The sequence below is a fragment of the Dreissena polymorpha genome, chromosome 9, assembly GCF_020536995.1.
Source record: "Dreissena polymorpha isolate Duluth1 chromosome 9, UMN_Dpol_1.0, whole genome shotgun sequence".
Classification (NCBI taxonomy): domain Eukaryota; kingdom Metazoa; phylum Mollusca; class Bivalvia; order Myida; family Dreissenidae; genus Dreissena; species Dreissena polymorpha.
This window is the reverse complement of record NC_068363.1, coordinates 92,142,136-92,163,684: the sequence shown is the minus strand read 5'-3', so window position 1 is coordinate 92,163,684 and position 21,549 is coordinate 92,142,136. Positions and strand designations below refer to the sequence as shown.

Here is a 21,549-nt window from a genome sequence, read left to right as displayed (position 1 = left end):
AGGAAACGTCTTGAGGAGCATAACTTTGGACAAAATAATACGATGGATGGTTTAGCAACTTAAAAATTTAAAAGGGCCATAACTCTGTGAAAAATCATCTGACTAGAACCCGCTGATAATATGCACATGTCCTCTTGGTAGTGAAGCTTCCCATAAAGTTTCATTGAATTCCGGTCATTAGTTGCTGAGAAATACTGTGAAACCATTTATTTTCGACAGCACAAAATTTCGTCATTTTTATAAAAATGACGATTTCGTCAGCACTTAAATTCGCCGATTTCTGATTTTGAATTTTAAAAAAATGCGTCAGTCAATATCCGATTTGTGTGTAATACATATTGGCAATCAATCGCAGTTGCGAAAAATCGTGGTACGAATGCGGGAACACACTTGAGGATCACTGCAGGAGGTGGGGTCTGTTTGTCACATGCCAATTAACTTGTCTTTTGTTATCAAGGGACAGTAATGGACCCTCTTAATGTATGCTATTCACACGTTCATTGTTTTGATTAGCGGACAAGTGGGATCGAATTACCGTTAAGGAGTGTTTGTAACAACGAATCCAATTGCCAATTAGTCTAATTCTATTATTATAATTGCCAAAAGTAAACTACATGTACCGGTATATAAATCAATAATGTCAATAATTTAAAAAATAACTAAATTGATACATATAAAATAGTTATAAGTGTGGTTAAACGCAAACAATCAAACAACAAACAGCAATTAAAATATTCTTTATTAATTTGTGATAAATACGCATGTTGATCACACATCGTCATCTTTTCATTTGGTTTATTGTCTTTCATCGGCATTCGCTGCGTGATGGCTAATATGCAACATCCCTAAAAAACACAATGCACCTAATGGGTAATAAAGTTATAAACAACTAGCGCTAATTAATTACCATTCTACATAAACGAAGTCAACGCATTCGATACAGCTGTACTGCACACGCGTTTTAAAGAAGTGTAACGTGTCAGTTATGTACCTTGTGTAATCTACATCCCTTTGTGTCAAAACCGGATTAATCTTGATTACGAGACAGCAGTGAATGTGTGCATGGATTATGTTGGAATTTAATGCCTCATGTCTACGTAAAAGTTTAAAAATATTGTTCAACTTAGTGTTTGTTTTTGTTCAAACATAGAGCATTATTGTTCGTTAGGATCTTAAATTCGCCGATCGGTCGACTGACGAAATTTATGAAAATTAATGCCTGAAGATTAATAATGGTTTCACAGTAGCCCGGACAAGAATTGCACTATATGTACAGTTAATGGAAAATTTCAAAGGGCCATAACTCTGTGAAAAATCATCCGACCAGAACCGGCGGATAATATGCACATCTCCTCTTGGTAGTGAAGCTTCCCATAAAGTTTAATTGAATTCCGGTCATTAATTGCTGAGAAATAGCCCGGACAAAAATTGTGCACGGACGGACAGACACACGGACGGACAGACGAAGCGGCGACTATATGCTCCCCCCCAAAAAAAATTTGGAGGAGCATAAAAATGTGAAATGCTTTATAATCAACTTTTATTACAACAAATTATATGATCACATGGCACCTACACAGACCAACAAGGAATTACATACCCTTACCTTGGAATTACAAATACAGTCTAATTAGGGACATTTTTTCACTTTTTAGTATTTAAAAAGTTACATATGAAGCGACATAGAAGTTATGAGCATTTTTTAAAACCTAAACGCAAAAGTGTGACGGAAAGACAGACGGCCAGACAGACAGATGGACAGTGCGACCACTATATGCCCTCCTTTGGGGGCATAAACATTGAAACCTTGGGAATTTTTAGGTCCCATTTGGGGAAAATAAAGACCTTTAATTGTTGAAAATGGGGCAAAATATATACTTACGAATTAAATAAAAACTGTCATTATTTAACACAAAAATATCAAGAATAAATCAGGAAGGCCTGGATTTAAACATTACTTTGCTCAAACAAAGTATTGCTGTATGTGGACCCATAAATATGTTGCAAAAATTCATCCAAGGTCAAGTAATCACTTGATAATATTGCATCCCTGTTTTTTGAAATAATTGTCCAATGGAACACTGAGTTTGTGTTCAATGGTTAAACCTGTAGGAATACTTCACATATTTACCTAACTATTTTGCCATTAGACACTTTGAGTGTGAGCAATGAGCGATTGGCGGTGAACTTCTCGGGTGATTCTCCCTCGGATGATTCCGTGTAGGCCCCGATCTTTGGTACCCGACTTCCAGGCGAGGACACGTCACTCTGCTCCTCCTGTATCAACAGACACTTGTTTTGTTAACCCTTTACCACTTAGATGCGTATCTTGACCCATTTGTAGTCCCTCAGAAAGTTAAATTTATTTTAAGACCTTTCTTACTAGATTCAAATTTTAAAGAATTCATTTCCAACCCTTAGTTACTGATGAGTAGCAAACAGCATAAAACCTGAACAGACTGCGAATTACTCGCAGTCTGTTCTGGTTTTATGCTAGTTACAAAAGCCATTTTTACTTAGCTTCTTATGGGGGAAAGGGTTAAATCTGGGTATACTGTGTGTGTGTAAAGTGCAGTCCCATAGGCTTATCAGGGAAAACACTTTCCACTTTAATGGTATTTTTGGTTCAAGGGAGGTTTCCTATTTTTGAAAATCCAGTTTAGGCCAAAAGTTTTGTCCCTCATAAGCATGTGTAGACACTTAAGGCAGATGCATTATGCCCAGTTTTTATCATCACAAGGCTCAGTATATGGTCGCTTTTGAGTAAGGAAGACCACAATACATTGAAGAATGTGCTGATTAAAAATGATAATTCAAAAGTGATCAAAAACAGTAATATGTTTATATAAAAGAGAGCCACGAGACAAAATATTGATTTTCTAGAACCACCAGTGTATGATAGAGGGTCAAAGGTCCTAGGGTGCTCACCTTAGACAAAAAAAGGTCTAAACTCTTCTTAGTAGTTTTTGTTTTCCCTAAATCCAGTTAAATCTCCGGCAAGGTATCATAAGAACCTATTGTGTTATGTAATGATCAATATCATGATGATTGGGCCAATAATTATACTTTCCGAGTATTTAAATGGCTTTACTATATCAAAGACATAAAGAAACAACTGCCCTGCCCCATGGTGGCAATTTACAAATCAAGGTTTCGCAATAGCCATAAAAGCCAGCAAAACCACCCACTTCCAGGGGGGCCTTTGTTTTCAACAGACCTTAACTATTTTAGAACTCAGCAATATTTTATTCGAAGAAATATTCTCAGAAAGTTTCACAATGATTGGACGAATATGAAACTTCTAGAATGCTTTACTTAACTTTAGCCACATAAGGAGCAGTGCCTTGCTCCCTTCCCTGGCAGCCATGTTTTCAAAAGTACTGGAACAATTTTCAAACAATTTTCAGGGACGACACTTAAACTTGATTTTCGGTAAGGAGGGACTTCCTTGAAACCATACGATAAAACCGGAAAGTGTTGTCCCTGATTAGTCTGTGCGGACTGAACGGGTAAATCTGGGATGACACTTTACACACTTGCATTATGCCCAGTTTTCTCAGAACGCGGCTCAAATATTCCAATCCGAGTGAATTCACTCATTTAGAGTGATGATGAATTATAAGTCCTATTTCAACTGCTTGAGGAATGTAAAAGTAGTTAGCTCTACAAACTTACAACAGTATGTGTTGATTTATGCAAATGGACACATAGACTGCCCAGTAGACACATTGAATGAAGTATTACTGCTAAAATAATCCAGCAATTTTACTAGCAAGAGGAATACAATACATACGTCAAAGTTGTAAATGCTTTTGCGTTCCTCCTCCATTTCCACGAGTTTGTTGTGAGTATGCTGGTCCAGTATATCCAGCCCATCAATCCCCTTCGTGGAGTCCTTTTTCTTCTGCTTCCTGCGTTTTCTATCCATCTGGGATGTCGACTTACTTGTTGCCTTCTGGGATATTTTTGAACCCTGTAGCGTGTTCATACTGAATGCATTTTATATCATTACAAAACAGGTTACGGTTGACATGTATAGTATGCAAAGCTTTTAACCAAGATTCTTCAGTTTTTTCTGTGTTCTTCCCCTTGTTCATGTGGCCTGCAACTTTGAACTGACATCTCAAGAGTTTCAGAATATTCTTTTTAATTTGATTTCATTTAACCCTTAAAGCGCTGGAGCCGAATTTTAAAGGCCTTTGCAAACAGTTTGGATCCAGATGAGACGCCACAGAACGTGGCATCTCATCTGGATCCAAACTGTTTGCTATTCTGATAGTATTCTTTGAAAAAAAATGAAGAAAATGCTTATTTTAGAAATTCAGCAGACGACATTTTAGCAGAAGACAAATTACCCAGCATGCAAAGGGTTAACATAATTTTACAGTGAGCTTAAGATCAAACACAACACATGTAAAGAACAATACAATACTTGAATTCTTACAAGAACATAAGTAGTCAGGTAATAAACCTGATTTTGTATTACTGTAAATGTATAGAAATTCGTTGGTATGAAATTTCATGGTTTTATAAAAAACAACTAATTCGTTAACACGTAATTTCGTGGATTTCAAATTTTCGGGGAAGATTGACAGTCATAATAATTTAACTTTTCTTAAAACAACCAGAGTAATAACGAAGAATATTCTGCTAATGTGTGTTGACAGCAAGGCTTGTGATTAATGTGCACTGAAGCATGAAAGTGTTGCCGATAATTGTCGATAAGAGCGAATAAGCGGCGATCTTGTGGGTCCCCGCTCGCTTATTGCCATCAATGTTGTTTTGACAATATTTGCAATTCTCTGCTCAATCGGTCCCCTAGTAGTAACAATTGACTAATGAGGTCCCCAAAATACACGTGTGAAAACCGTTATGTCTCTTTTAACTTTAATTGGCACTAATTGACATATGTGATAAATCTGCAAACTGTTAATTTGACGACGTCACGTAAATGAGAACAATCGTTGATGTACAGTTTAAATTCCGTGTTTGATTTAAAAAGTATTATTACCCAAACACTTATCAAAAAACAAAATATTGTATTACCTAGCATATCTCAATCAAATATCTCAGATAACGGAAAACAACAGAGAATGTCGGCAATGGCATTCGGAAAGGACCGATTTCGGATTAAAAATGTGAAAATAATCGTTGGTACTTGAATTCGTGGTTCAGCGCAACAACGAAATCCACGAAAATTCGTACCACACGAAATTTAATGGTTTTACAGTAACTGGTCCCTATTGTTTTAGCAAGAACAGATGGGCCCATAGTACTAAGATCTTATGAAAAACTATAGTAAATATCTTACCAGATTCCTGACTTACTCTTGTAATTTTAGTGGGTAAACCAACCAATTTCATATAAAAAAGCCATGCCCTGCGTTAATGGGGTTTTATGCATGTGATGCGTGTTAAGTGTCGCCCCAGATAAGCCTGTGCAATTTGCACAGACTAATTAGTGACGGTACTTTTGGAGACAGGATTTTAACATAGAAAAGACTTCCTTTAAACAAAATTCCATTCAAGTATTAAGTGTCATTCCTGATAAGCCTGAGCAGACAGCGCCGGCTAATCTAGGATGACACATCATGCAAACACATTAACCCTTTCAGTGCGGGAACCGAATTTTAAAGGCCTTTGCAAACAGTTTGGATCCAGATGAGACACCACAGAACGTGGCGTCTCATCAGGATCCAAACTGTTTGCTATTCTGATAGTATTCTTTGAAAAAAAATCGAAGAAAATGCTAATTTTAGAAATTCAGCAGACGACATTTTAGTAGACAACAAATTTCCCAGCATGCAAAGGGTTAAGCCCATTTTCCAAGAGCCAGACTCAAACAAAATAATGTCACAATTAGTGCAAAAACAAGTAGAGCAGCAAATCCCAATCCAGACTACTGAACACAACCACTTACCATGGTTTCTTCACAGGTCTTTACTTCCTTCCCAAGATCCTTCAACAGGCGGCCATATTGGATGTGCTCTGGTACATCGTGTTTTGCGCTCTTTGCAAACTGCTCGCAATAAATATTAATATACAGGTAGGCAATTGTATTATTGTTTATATATCGTGAAAACAACTGTTTTCAGTAGAGACCAGGCTTAGAAAACAATACCACATTCAGTCTTACTATTTAGTTAACTGCTGTCTACCTAGCCATGGTATTTCTTTTTCCTCTTGACCAATAAAAACGATTTACTACAAAAAACTTAACAATAACTATTTCAATAGATACTTAATCTAAATCAATTACCACATCAATTTATTCTCAACTGTTTTCTGCCTAGATGCATTTCTCTTGACTAATGAATACAATCCATTAAAAAAAAATATGTTAACATAAATTATTATCAATGCTTAAAATTAAAGGAAAAAAAGTTAATGTGCTAAACACTATGGGCATATTTGTACATCTTATTTTATCATAAGTGAAAACTATTTTGTGCTTATGAACAGTATTGCAAAGTACATGATTATTTTAATTTCAACTCCATTGCATTCAATTGTGAATATTTTATAAAATTCACATTAAGATTTTAGATGCTGTAAAGAGTACATGGGATATTGCTATTTATGTTTTAAACTCAAACTCCAAAGCTTATAGTAACATATTTGTTTTGTGTTTTCACGATGCCAAACTAATAAACACACACATATGACTAAACACACTTCTTACATTCCTCTATCTGTCTATCTTTGTCCCAGTGACCATCACCATATTGGATCTTTATGAACTCTTGTCTATATCTACTTAGTACCAAGACAAATGAGTGACATTGTGGGAAAATGGGGTTTAATGCATGTGAGTACAGTGCTGCCCCATAAAGCTGGTGCAGTTTGCAGACTGCACAGGCTAATCTGGCACAACAATTTATGCGCATGCATTAAGCCCAGTTTTCCCAGAACACTCTCACAGTTGTCTATATCTACTTAGTAACAAAACAAATGTTAAAGCAACATACAGCTATTTTCTGTTTTCTATTGAAAATAGATTTGAAAGGAATGCAACAATGCAATGCAAAATTCTACAGAAAGCATTTCTAACGAATTGAGTTATCTTTAAACACTCAATTGGATTATAACTAAGAGCAATTACCTAGAATTGTTAATGGCTTCATTACTAATATCCACTTATAGCTTAAATATTTAGCTCAATCTAAATAGATTTAAATGTTCATTTTTGTCTGTGAAACAGGTTGTATAAAAGCATTGAGGAATAATAACTCTTGAGGAATAGTTATGACTTGTCCATCTTGCAGTAGATACATTTCAGTATCCTGGCTATACACAAATTCAAACCACTCCAGGATGATAAAATGAGCCTTGTTCTGGGAACACTGGGCTTAATTCATGTGCGTAAAGTGTAGTCCCAGATTAACCTGGGTAGTCCGCACAGGCTAAGCAGGGATGACACTTTTCGCCTACACTCAGAGCTCCAGATAAGGTTTTGTGAAATTCTTAACGTAACTACCAGATTTTCAAAAATAATTCTTAACTCTGAAATTTTATTCTTAACATTACTACTAAGTTTTGGAAAATAATTCTTAACTTTTCTAAATTACCTAAAAATAAATAATAATGGTTATTTTCATGCAAAAAATCAAAATAAATATACTAGCAACTTAATTTAAACGAGTTCAACAGTGTCTATTCAGTATTATACAATTTTATTTTTCAAATACCTTCATATGCCCAAGCTGTGCTTAGATTGCATGCCTTCGATGAATTTTAACATATTTCAGAATTAAAAACGGGTCTCCCCTTCAATCTTTTCAACGATTGGCCACGGGAATTGTCCCTTCCACTCGTTCAATGTTTTTTTGTTGAAGTTTGGACCTGTCGTGTCGCGTTTTTTTTAAGCTTTTCCAACTGTTACGGCAACTGAACATACAACATCGTATAACATCTTTTCTATAATGCCTTTCTTAACATTCAACTTCGACTCACTTTGCGTACAATATGTTAAAAGCGTGTTTTTGCACGCTTTGCAGTTTTTTAGGACGCTCTCTGGACACCGCCATTGTTATTTGACAGATAGACTGTACATGCCGCTTTTATTGGAAAAAATGCGCTTTGTTAAAAAAACCTGATAACCATTTTATATAAGCACTGAAAAGATTTTTAATTCGCGAAAAGAACTGAATCAAAATCGATACGAATCGATGTAAAACTAATATTCGTTACTTAATTTTGTAATTGTTAATGGCACGACAAGATTTTAAAATAAATACATAACGGACTTGAAAATAATTCGTAATTACGAAAATACGACCCTTATCTGGAGCTCTGTACACTGGATTTTGGTTGGAAGATAACCTTAAAGTTTCAAAAAAGCGGAAAGTACCGTAGGTTTCCACGTATAGCGCGCAGTGTTTTACCTCCAAAATTCAAATTAAAAAGCTGGTGCGCGCTATACATTGATACAAAGCTATTCTGGCTGCTAAATTGGTAAAAAATATGTTGTGTAATCGTAAATAATCAAAATGGCCGCCATGTTTTTTTCCAAAAAACTACCACCCTATAATCGTACAGACTGAGGGGCCATTGTCGAAACAACAAGAAGTCGCTACTGGTAGATATGAATGCGGTTTTGGTAAAAAATAAATTTGTTTGAATAAACTTGCGGACATTTCTTTGTTTGTGTTTTTACACTTCTTTAATGATGAATTCCGATGGGGTTTGTTGTCGACATTCCGGAGAGCAGGCGAGGGTAGGTGCGATCAAGGTCTTTTTTGCAGGTAACGGTAGGTGTGAAAGGGGGTCATTTTGCACTTCGTAATTGGCAGATGTTATTGAGTAATATGTGCCACGACTTGTTAAGACGCTAATTGACATTTGAGACACTAATTGACACTTGAGAACATGAAGATATGCGATTGCATTTTGTGTGTTTAAATATTGAACGTTCAACAGTGGTGTACCTCAAAAACTGTATCCCTGTCTCCCATGCGACATTCAAATTTACCGGTAATGCCCATGCTTTCCCCAAAGAAAAATCACACGATGTACACTTATTCTTATTTTCTCACGTTTATCTCGAAATGCACATGGACTGTTAATCTTTTGCTAGAAAATTACAAAATTGTCAGAAAAGTATAGTGCTATGGTACCCATGCTTCTAATCATAAAAACGCTTCCTATTTTGAATGCGTAATTAAGCTTTCCAATGCCCCGGATTATTGGATTGTGCAATTGTAAAATATGGCCATTTTCGGTCCGATTTGGTGGTTTTATTGTCTTTAAATATTTTTTCTCCATTTTTGCATTTAAACAACAGCCTGCGCGCTATACACGGGAGCGCGCTTTACGTGGAAACCTACGGTATCAGACAGCACAGGCTAATCTGGACCCTTAATGCACATGGATTTTTCCTAGCACAAGGCTTCATTAAATGAACAGCAAGATATTTTAGACAAAAGTATACAACATGTGCTGGGGTAGGAAAGGTTTTGGACTTTACTATTCACTGATGAAATCGTGACAATAAACAAATTACAAAATGTGCCTGTACTCAATATAAACAACACTGTGTAAAACTTTGTCACAAAACACATTATTGGATGATGAATCAGCCATGCAATGTTGATAAAAATACTAATTATAATCCTATTTTATTGTCTCATATTTATGATAGTGTAACATTAAATATATATTGAAATGATTTGAACTGTGAGTTACATTTAAAGATCTGACTTGATGCTTAAAAAACACACATATGTCCACAACTTCTGTCAATATGTAAGAATATATTTAAGATTTTTTTCAATTAAAACCATGGTAAAACAGCTGCAATTTTATCATGCAATGTTCTTGCAAGAACATGAACAAAATACATTTTAATGACTAACCCTAGATATATATTTTGACCTCAAAATATAAAAAGATGATGTGGCAAATGCAAAACAAGATAATGAGCAGTCAAAGAAACAAAGCCATTACAATACTTTATAAATAACTAATTCAATGCAAAAAATACAAAAAACGTTATCATTCAATGATACAAAATAAGAAAATGTATTGCAGTGGAACGTTTGAAAAAAATCAAGAAATGTTAATTTTGCATGGATGTAAATGATTTTTCATTGTTTTCTCATACATATTTTTGCCAAAACATAAATGTAGAATTGGTGGGAAAAACAATGAAGCCCATTTACAAAATATAGGAGTAAATTATCATTGTTTGTTATTGCACTAAATACATGTTATTTACTAGAAATCAGATGAAGGAAAATGTGCACATGCACATCTTCATAAAGTGAGAAACAATTCCTGAAAGTTTGAATGTTGTTCATTGAAAATTGTAAGTGAACGGCTAGGTAAAAATTCTGGTCAACTGACACACGCATAGAAAGACAGATGGATACACTTCTTTGGTGAGTACAATTATACCCTCTTTAATACGTATGGAGGGTGGGCAGGTAGAATAATAATAACTTAATGTTGTAAACAGCTTATCTTATGAGGAAGTAATAAAGATACATAGATAAAGTAACGCATTTTCTGAGATTCTGAGATATAAGGAAAACTATATAAAAAGAAAACACTAAAATCTGGTTGATGAATCAAAGATCTCAAACAAATAAAATTTATTTGGCACTCTTCACTTTAACCCAGTCTTCAATGCAACAATGAATGAAACACTATCACAAGTCTTTTAAATGCATATCTTGTTTTACACTGGCCACAATGTTAGTACAGTTATTTGATGGTCTAACATGAGAATTACAATCAGTAAATAATGAGGAAGTATGAGAAGTTTACATTTGAGTTGTGCTCAAGGAAATCAGTGATTAATGCATTTGCATAAAGTGTTTCCCAAGATTAGCCTGTCCCGACAGCTTAATCAGTAAGACACTTTTTTATTTTATGGATTTGTTGTTGTACAAAAATACAGTAAAAGTGACAAGTGTCCTCACTTATTAGCTTGAATGGAATGCGCAAGCTAATCAGGGGCGGAACTTAACGCACGTGCATGAAACCCAACTGTCCCAGAGTGAGACTCAATCAATTGTGTCTTGTTCTGTGAAAACTGGGCTTAATTCATGTGTGTAAAGTGTCGTCCCAGATTAGCCTGTGCAGTCTGCACAGGCTAATCAGGGACGACACTTTCCGCTTAAACTTGATTTTCTGTAAGAAGGGACTTCCTTCAAACTAAAAATACCATAAAAGCGGAAAGTGTCGTCCCTGATTAGCCTGTGCGGACTGCACAGGCTAATCTGGGACGACACTTTACGCACATGAATTAAGCCCAGTTTTCACAGAACAAGACACAATTTACAATGTGCTACAATGTGCTTTCATATGCTCAGATTGATAAACAAAAAGATTTACTGTCCTCTGCTTATTGCGAAAAAAAGCATAAAGATAATTAAAGTCGAATCCACAGAAAATAATTCAATATGTGTTTAAATGAAATCAAATGAAAGGGATGTTTATTTCATTTAAACCATTTTATTAATAACAATTTCTCATAATAATGTTAAATGTTCAAAGATTTTGAGGCAAATGGCATATAAACTATCAAGACTTCGTACAAACATAGTATTAACACTATGTACATGTCCATTTTCACTGTGTGAAGAAACAGCAAGGGTAGATGGTGGACAGCACACTCAAGTTTTCTTGATTTTGTCAACAGTTTCTGGCGCTTTCTTAACTTAACTGTGTGTATGATATTAATGTTATTTAACCCTTTACCACTTAGATACATATTTTGACGAATTTGTAGTCCCTTACATAGGCGGATCCAAGGGGGGCAGACGCGGCGTATGCCCCCCTAAAATGATCTAAATCACCTACTTAAACTCATTTTTCTTCTTTTTCGTACACAACATTTCCCACTTATCTCAGACAATCGCTTAATGTATTAACTTTAGACTCTCTGACACCCATTTTTTCAAGTCGAACTTTGCCATTCTGATGTATCCCTCTTTTTGCACATTGATTCTCTTTTCGCAGCATTTTATGTCAACAAAGATGGATGCGCCAACGCCAAAATGAGTGAAAATGCTGAAGACTTTGACATTGTCAAAGCCTTCAAAATCACTTAAATCATGGAGCTTCCAGGGGGCTTCACCCCCTGTACCCCCTAGCAAGGCTGTGCCCGGCGCCCACCAGGGAGCCCTAGCAGCACCCTGGACCCCCAGCAAATCTTTCAATATCTCGCCGCCCCCCGCCCCCCCCTCCCCAACCAGAAATCCTGGATACGCCCCTGCCTTAGAAGAAGTTAAATTTAAATAAATACCATTCTTACTAAATGCAAGTTTTTAAAGCTTCATTTCCAACGGTAAGCTACTGATGAGCAGCAAACAGCATAAAACCTGAACAGACTGCAAGTGTTTGCCCTCTATTGCGCCGCTTTGAAGCCATAAATTTGACCTTTGACCTTGAAGTATGACCTTGACCTTTCGCCATTCAAAATGTGCAGTTCCATGAGATACACATGCATGCCAAATATCAAGTATCTTCAATATTCAAAAAGTTATGACCAAACTTCAATGAAGGTTAAAGTTTAAGGAAAGAAAAATACAATGATATTTTACCTTTGACCTTGAAGGATGACCTTGACCTTGACTTTTCACCACTCAAAATGTGCAGCTCTGTGAGATACACGTGCATGCCAAATATGAAGTTGCTATCTTCAATATAGCAAAAGTTATCAAACTTTAACCAAGGTTAAAGTTTTGGGACACACGCAATGAATGAATGAATGACAGATAGACAGACAGACAGACAGACAGACAGACAGACAAACAGACAGGCCAAAAATAATATACCCCCGATCTTTCAATCCGGGGGCATAAAAAGATAGTTTGTAATAAGAAATTAAGTGGAATTGATTACCGGTATGTGGATAATCATTCAAGTGTAAATTGGTGATAAATTTCGCAAAATTTCAAACTATAGTTACCAAACTTGGCTTATGGTGTCATTTTAACATGGGATATATAATTATGTTACAAATTTGAATGAAATCCCTAGAGCCATTATTGACAAACTAACTTACCAAAAAAACTTAAAACAAGCTTGGATGCTGACACCAAAGTGAGTAGATTTTAACTACTAGAATAGCTTGCTTTTTTTAAGTCTAGCTAAAAACTGTTTTTGTTTTGTTGGGGAAATGTCCACTAGAAACAATTTCTATAAAATTAAATATTTTGATATATTAAGGGACTGGAGCTTTAAGCAGTGAACTTCCATGCATTACACAATGTGTGTCCATAAATAGTGATTACAATCTAATAGGCAATCAGGCGCAGATGAAATACTTAGAATTAAGTACAAGCTGTAAGCGTCTATATTGTCACCACAATCTAGTGAAGGGGTATGTATACATGGCTAAAACGTCAATGCATTCCTTTCTGTACACACACAGTAACTATTGCCTCTATTACTCTTGTTATTGTAATATACTGTCATAACCTTAAGCTTCTTTATGCATTATTACAATGCTCACATTATAACTCTTTACAAATTATTTTGTTAACTAAATTAGTTTTTAACAAAAACTTCAGACATTCTTCTATCTGTTTTTGGAGTATCATCATTTGAAAGTAACAATATGTGACCAGTATATAACAAGACATCAATATCAATAACAATCACAAATTGAAATAAAATCTGGTATGAATTATCCTCATGTAATGTTTTAATACATAGTATAGCTGCCAAGATTTTATCAATTTGTGTTTTTGCTTGATGAAGAAGATTTCTGTATACAATTAGAAATTAGCAACATGTTTATGAATATTTGCTATCACTTTAAAGTTTTTACAGCTAAGTTTGCTATGCTTCAATAAAAATAAGACTACATGTAAAAATGTTCAAGAAGCAATTAGTTAAAGGGTGGGATTACACAAGTGAACTAGAAAGCTCCAGTATTCTAAAGATTGCATGATCAAAACAAAACTAGCATAGGAACACATTCAAAACATCTCAACTACAATAACCTCGGACTCAAGAATTTCAAAAAGCAATACAGAACAAGAACAAGAAAATACGATCGCAATCTGTGAGAACATCGTACGATATATATTGCACAGAAAGGTTGGGCTATAGTTTGTCGTACAGAAAAGAAACATTTCAAAGTTCAATGCTCCACTTACAAGAACCTGGTTCAGCTGAGAGATGGAAAAGAAACAGGCATAGTTAACACTAACAGAACATTGTGCATTTGCAATCTGACAGAAAGAATCAGGGACTTTGTAAAACCTCCAAAATGAGACTCGTTCTGGGATAACAGGGCTTAATGCATGTGCATAAAGGGTCAATCCAGTTAAGCTTTTGCAGTCCGCACAGGCTAATCAGGGACGACACATTCTGTTTAAACAGGATTTTTTTTTATAAGAGACTTTTTTTAAATGCAAAATTTCAATACAAGCTAACAGTGTCATTCTTGATTAGCCTGCGTGGACTGCATAGGCTAACCTTGGTAAAAACTTTACCAACATGCAATAAGCCTAGTTTTCAAAGAATGCAGCTCAAGTCTGTCAGTATCTAGTAATTTACTACTAAATACATGTACCTACTAATGTATACAATAATGTTTTTTGTTATTTCTTCACATGTCCAGAACAATGTTGAAATCATTTTTCCAATTCAACTATTATGTATCTAACATGCAAATTTTAAAACTTGCAATTATAATAATTAATTCATTTGTTTGTCTATCTTTATTGAAGTCTAACTAGCATTGCAATACATATGAAGTGAGTGAAAACTTTTCACTGACATTTTTTGTGCGTCATGGTTGAAAAGTTTTGCAGTGAAAGATTACAGTCAATTTAAATCATTTTCTTTGGCAAATGCCAGATCTGATTATATCAGACAGCTAATATTTTGTTAAGCACAACGGAGAAGCCAGCGTGACTCGTATAGCAAAAAAAAGTCAATGAATACCCATTTTACTTCAGATCCAATTTTTCAAGACATGTAGCAGTTGATTTTGATAACATCTATTTTTAATTTATTTAGAATTGCACAAATACATTTGACATTCATGCCATGTTGAATCAATGGATTCAAACATTACAACTTTATACAAATAGAAGATTCACGTAATATTAAAATGCAGTCCTTGCATGAAGATGTTCAGGCTTCAGTGAGAAACTGTTTTATCTCATACAATACTATCAAGACTCTTAAAACAAATTAAAACAAAATATTACAATTTGCCATCATTTTTTAGTAAAACATTTGCTTCTCCTTAACAATTAAGTTTATAAAGGTTAAGCAGATATATATGTGTATTACATATATGTTCTTTTGCTAATTTATAGTGGTGTTTTGATATATAGAGAATATTTGTTGCTTTCAGGTTTATATAGTGAAACATAAAAAATGTACATTAAAAAAGAAAAGACATATAAATTCTGCAAGTGATAATGTGTTCATAATAGTCCCTTGAGGAAAAATTTCTAATTTAAACTTTTCATCACTTAGTATAAAATAAAGTCAACATGAGCCATGCTCTATGAAAAGGGGGTTTAATGCATGTGTGTAAAGTGTTGTCCTAGATTTGCCTGTGCAGTCTGCACAGCCTCATCAGAGTTGACACTTTCCGCTTTTATGATATTTTTCATTTAAAGAAAGTCTCTTTTTAGAAAAAGTCCAGTTTAGGCAGAATAATTGTCTCTGATTAGCCTGTGCAAACTGCACATGCTTATCTGGGACGACACTTAACGCAAATCTGGGACGACACTTAACGCACATGCATTTAACCCCCTTTTCATAGAGCATGGCTCATATTAGTTTGAATTTCAACAACAAAAGGATGACAGACACATGCAGATCTTACAGACTCCTTCAGAATGCAAGAAATGATCAGAATGATCAGAATTTACAGCAATATCACAAAAGATAATTAGTTTTTTTCTGACATTACAGCAAAATATAGATATGCTAATTGCTGTCAGCACATATAAAGCCTTTTGATATAGATTGACATGGTGCGGTATCTTTCGTTCATGAAAACATTATGCGTTTAAGCTGTACAAGTATTATGTGTGGAAAAACTATAAAACTATTCACAGGATTTTTCATTCACTTGCATTTATGCTAATCATAAAATACATACTATATTTCAATGAATGTGGAAAACTCCCTTTTTTACATAAATTCCTTACTTTGTTTATTTCCATAAAACCAAACAGTTCCAGCATTTAATATCTTATAACTACAGATTTGTTTTTGAAATTTCCCATATAATGAATCTTCAAGCCACATCATCAGCAAGCCAGAGTGATCAACCACAGCATAACTCCCCCAAGTGCTCCCTACTTACATCTTTCCGTTGAGACCAGCTGCGTAGATGGTACACCAACGCCTTGGCCCCCTCGAAAATGTAGTCCGGAGGCTTCTTGCCTTCTTCCAAATAATCTGTCACAGAAATGGGATAGTAAGAGCAGCTATAATCTGTCACAGAAATGGGATTGTAAGAGCAGCTATAATCTGTCACAGAAATGGGATTGTAAGAGCAGCTTTATTTGTCACAGAAATGGGATAGTAAGAGCAGCTATAATCTGTCACAGAAATGGGATTGTAAGAGCAGCTATAATCTGTCACAGAAATGGGATTGTAAGAGCAGCTATAATCTGTCACAGAAATGGGATAGTAAGAGCAGCTATAATCTGTCACAGAAATGGGATAGTAAGAGCAGCTATAATCTGTCACAGAAATGGGATTGTAAGAGCAGCTATAATCTGTCAAAGAAATGGGATAGTAAGAGCAGCTATAATCTTTCACAGAAATGGGATAGTAAGAGCAGCTATAATCTTTCACAGAAATGGGATAGTAAGAGCAGCTATAATCTTTCACAGAAATGGGATAGTAAGAGCAGTTATAATCTTTCACAGAAATGGGATAGTAAGAGCAGCTATAATCTGTCACAGAAATGGGATTGTAAGAGCAGCTATAATCTGTCACAGAAATGGGATAGTAAGAGCAGCTATAATCTGTCACAGAAATGGGATAGTAAGAGCAGCTATAATCTGTCACAGAAATGGGATAGTAAGAGCAGCTATAATCTGTCACAGAAATGGGATAGTAAGAGCAGCTATAATCTGTCACAGAAATGGGATAGTAAGAGAAGCTATAATCTGTCACAGAAATGGGATTGTAAGAGCAGCTTTGAAGACTGGGATAGTAAGAGCAGCTTTGAAGACGTTGTCCTCCCTCTGGGATATACAGGCTTAATGCATTTGTGAAGAGTCGTCAGCAGATGAGCTTGTGCAATCAGCAGATTACACAGGATAATATGGGACAAAACTTTACGAACATGCATTAAACCCAATTTTCACAGAATTTGACTTAAGTTGATTAGGGTTGGGCATCTCATTGAAAAACAAGAGCACCCCCTTGCGGGTGCAGACCGCTCATCTATTTTCTTTTTAAAGGTGAAGGGGCTCTCATTTTCAATCACAAAGGAGGGAGGGGTGGAGTGAAGAGGGGTGTATAGTGTGGGGGCGTGGACATTTATTACATAATCTTCCAAAAATGCGGAAAAAAAATGCGAAAAAAAATAATTGGACGGTATTTCAAACATAAATTAATAAAAATAAATATTTGTGTTATTTAACCGTTTCAAAAAAAAAATTGGGGGGTGGGATGGGGTGGGGGTATAGTGTGAGCGTGTGGTTGTCATTTGTGAGATGATCTTAAAAAAATAAAAATAAAAATTAGGGGGGGGGATTCGGGGGGGGGGGGCATGGTTGGGTGGAGTCTTTTGTGCAATAAAGAAGTTTTGGCATTTTTAGCAAAATTTAATAATTTGACCTTGAGAGTCAAGGTCATTCAAAGGTCAAGGTAAAATTCAACTTGCCAGGTACAGTAACCTCATGATAGCATGAAAGTATTTGAAATTTTAAAGCAATAGCCTTGATACTTTAGAAGTAAAGTGGATCGAAACACAAAATTTAACCATATATTAAAAGTTACTAAGTCAAAAAAGGGCCATAATTCCGTAAAAATGACAACCAGAGTTATGCAACTTGTCCTTTTACTGTACCCTTATGATAGTTTGCGAGTGTTCCAAGTATGAAAGCAATATCTATGATACTTTAGGGGTAAAGTGGACCAAAACACAAAACTTAACAAAATTTTCAATTTTCTAAGTATAAAGGGCCCATAATTCCATCCAAATGCCAGTCAGAGTCACATAACTTTGCCTGCACAGTCCCCTTATGATAGTTAATAAGTGTTGCAAGTATGAAAGCAATAGCTTTGATACTGTAGGAATAAAGTGGACCTAAACACAAAACTTAACCAAATTTTCAATTTATAAGTATAAAAAGGGCACATAATTCTGTCAAAATGCCAGTCAGAGTTACATTACTTTGCCTGCACAGTCCCCTTATGATAGTTAGTAAGTGTTGCAAGAATGAAAGCAATAGCTTTGATACTTAAGGAATAAAATGGACCTAAACACAAAACTTAACCAAAATTTTCAATTTTCTAAGTATAAAAAGGGCACATACTTCTGTCAAAATGCACGCCAGAGTTATCTAACTTTGTCTGCCCAGTCCCCTGATGATAGTTAGTAAGTGTACCAAGTTTGAATGCAATAGCATTGATACATTCTGAGAAAAGTGGATCTAAACGCAAAACTTAACCGGACGCCGATGCCGAAGCCAAGGTGATGACAATAGCTCATAATTTTTTTTCAAAAAATAGATGAGCTAAAAATCACCTTGGAAAAAGATTCAACAAATACATGTAATTGTGTGTAATGTTAACATTTTTACTGTAGGTACTGTAGGCAAAAACTGATGATGCTATGTGAGAAAACCAAAATGTACTGAATTGATACATAGAGGCTTAAAAGGGAAACATTCTCAAAAGCCGTTCATAAAAGTCCACTAACAGCACCAATAATGTTCTTTCGAAGTATTGCCAAACTACTGTGTTTTAAATTATTTTGAATTTTGGCTCAGAAATTTAGGAAATTATATATTGAAGTTTTACTCAATTATTAAATTTCGACCAATTTATGTGTATGGCATCATTGTATTTCACTGACTATGTTCAATCGCACAATAGTACATTAGTTTGAGAGTTGTCGAGCCATACTCAACAGTCATTGCATTACCTCTCATGGTATCCAAAACATGTTTAGCAGCATACCAGTTCATTGTCTCATAGCTTGGAAAGAGATACTTCTCTGCAGTTTTCACTCTTTTCTCTATCGCATAAACTCTGAAAAAAAGAGTATATTACATTGTGAATTAAGGCCGCCAGTGCCAACTTTCAAAACAACTTTACTTCTGAACATATTTACGCTGATTCAAATCATAGAAATAATGTACGCATGCTTCCTGAAACTAGCAATAGCAGAACTGTGAATCGACTCAGAAGTTTGGACACATTTTTAATTTTAAATATTAATTGTAAATCCTATCATTTTGTCTTAATGTGTTGCGGTCTTTAGATGTGCAAGAAGGCGACTGGAGGAAACCTTTTCAGTCAGGTCTGGTGACTACCAACTTGCATGCTCCAGGTGTGGCATATCGAGGCAGCTAAGGTGAGATGCTGTAGTAACAAGACAGCGTTTAAGTTTGTGGGTGAGTCTAGCTTGACGAAAACAGGGCTTAATGCATGTGCATAAACTTTTGTCTCAGATCAGCCTGTGCAGTTTGCAGGCTAATCAGGGACAACACTTTATGACCATCTGGATTTTTGCACAAAAGAGAGACGTATTTAAATAAAAAACAAAACAATTAGAGCCGAAAGTGTTGTCTCATGTGAAAGTGGCAGAATGCACAGGCTAATCTGGGATAAAAGTGAAGGCACATGCATTAAGCCCCCTTTTCCCAGAACAAGAATTTGAGTGTACTTACTCTAACTGCATGGGTATACTGTAGTCATGAAGGAAGTTTCCACCGAACACCAGAGAGTCAATGGGGGTGAAAACCGCGTGGATCCAACCTGATGGCAGGAGCACGGTCTGGCCCTGTCGCACCACACACTTGTAGCATTTGTCAACCTGCAATTGTAAACAGAGTAACCATATACAAGAATGAAGATAATAAGCCTTACAGAAAAATGCACACATAGATCTTCACTAATCTTAAGAAACCAACATTTGTAGGCTGCGTAACACATATACAAAACAAGATGTACACTTTAAATGAAGAATGAGCATGCAACTATGTGCGCCGTCTGGAATACCAGGACTCAATGAATGTGGGTACAGTGTTGTCCAAAATTAGCCTATGCAGTCCGCACAGGCTGAGCAGGGATGACACGTTCCACTTTTATGGAATATCCGTTTAAAGGAAATTCTTCTTAATGAAAATCCAGTCAAAGCTGTAAGTGTTGTCTCAGATAATCCTAGGCTAATTTTGGATGACACTTTACCCACATGCTTTGAGTCCTGGTATACCAGAGCACAGTGCACAATGTTGCATTTTCATTCTTCATTTAACATAATCATTTCAGACTGGGACGACACTTTAAGCACACACATAAAGCCTTGTTATCCCAGAGTGAGGACTATTTGGTTAAACTGAATGACCCACTGCTCATACCTGATCTCCATGACCCACTGCTCATACCTGATCTCCATGACCCACTGCTCATACCTGATCTCCATGACCCACTGCTCATACCTGATCTCCATGACCCACTGCTCATACCTGTAGTGCGTTCAGTGACAGCGAACGGTCGCGAACGTTCCCTATTGAACGCTCGGTTCGCCGCGAACGTTCGCGAACCGAAGCAAACCCTCTCGGAAGGTAGTTCGCTATAGTTCGCTAGCGAAACCAAGATGGCGGACAAATAAATATGTTGTATTTGTTCAGTGTAACTTCAATATTGTATCCTCATTTGTAGTACATAAAATGAATTGAACAATAAACAAAGTGTATAGGATGTGTTGGGGATTCTGATAATGACGCCACGTTTGCGCATCCTCAAATTTTGGCCGTCAACACTGCGGCCATTCTGCTATTTTTTGCGTCTGATGATCCGCATCGTGATAAGATTTCAATCAATTTCGCAACTCTTTCAAAGAACAACAAAATACTCAGAAATTGAAATTATTTCAGATTAAATAGAATCCAATTAATGAACACAATTAAGGACGAAAACAAACAACAAATTGATTGATTTTATGTAATCAACATAAAGGAACTATTTGAACCTATATGTCCGTAAAAACTTACCTTGTTACAGATTAACTAAATCCTCTTGATACATGTAAATGTTTTTATTTCATTGTTCACACCAATTTTGACACTCCTTATTTCAGCATTTTTAACCACCCAGTGTTTAATTGCCCCTATGTTCATCAAAAACTGATTATCTCGATATGATCGGATACTGTCCAGACAATTACTAAGAAAACAGGATGTCATAAACCCAGGGACCTATATTTGTATGACTCAGTATGGGGTCATTTACCACATGTGTCTGGTCATTAAACACAATTTATGATACCTCCGTGTCATCTCTTGGCATATTAAGCCAAAAATTTAACAGTTGCTTTAATAAAACATTTGAACATATTTAAAAAATAGGCGTACATTTTTCCGAAATGGATTAACAGGAT

At 35.7% G+C, this 21,549-nt stretch overlaps 1 protein-coding gene across 5 annotated transcripts in view; it reads right to left on the bottom strand.

The window, feature by feature from the left end:
• The window catches only part of LOC127844986 (lysine-specific demethylase 7B-like), a 60,870-nt gene that overhangs the window by 17,256 nt on the left and 22,065 nt on the right, over window positions 1–21,549 (bottom strand). For 4 of the 5 annotated variants that reach the window (XM_052375589.1, XM_052375587.1, XM_052375591.1 and 1 more), the window contains 7 exons: window positions 19,838–19,983; window positions 19,090–19,196; window positions 16,288–16,382; window positions 14,111–14,125; window positions 5,920–6,018; window positions 3,794–3,973; window positions 2,132–2,277 (listed from right to left, as the gene is read on the bottom strand). In XM_052375589.1, coding sequence (XP_052231549.1) covers window positions 2,132–2,277; window positions 3,794–3,973; window positions 5,920–6,018; window positions 14,111–14,125; window positions 16,288–16,382; window positions 19,090–19,196; window positions 19,838–19,983 — 788 coding nt within the window. The remainder of the gene's footprint in view (window positions 1–2,131; window positions 2,278–3,793; window positions 3,974–5,919; window positions 6,019–14,110; window positions 14,126–16,287; window positions 16,383–19,089; window positions 19,197–19,837; window positions 19,984–21,549) is intronic. The other variant, XM_052375588.1, reaches the window with a different exon arrangement.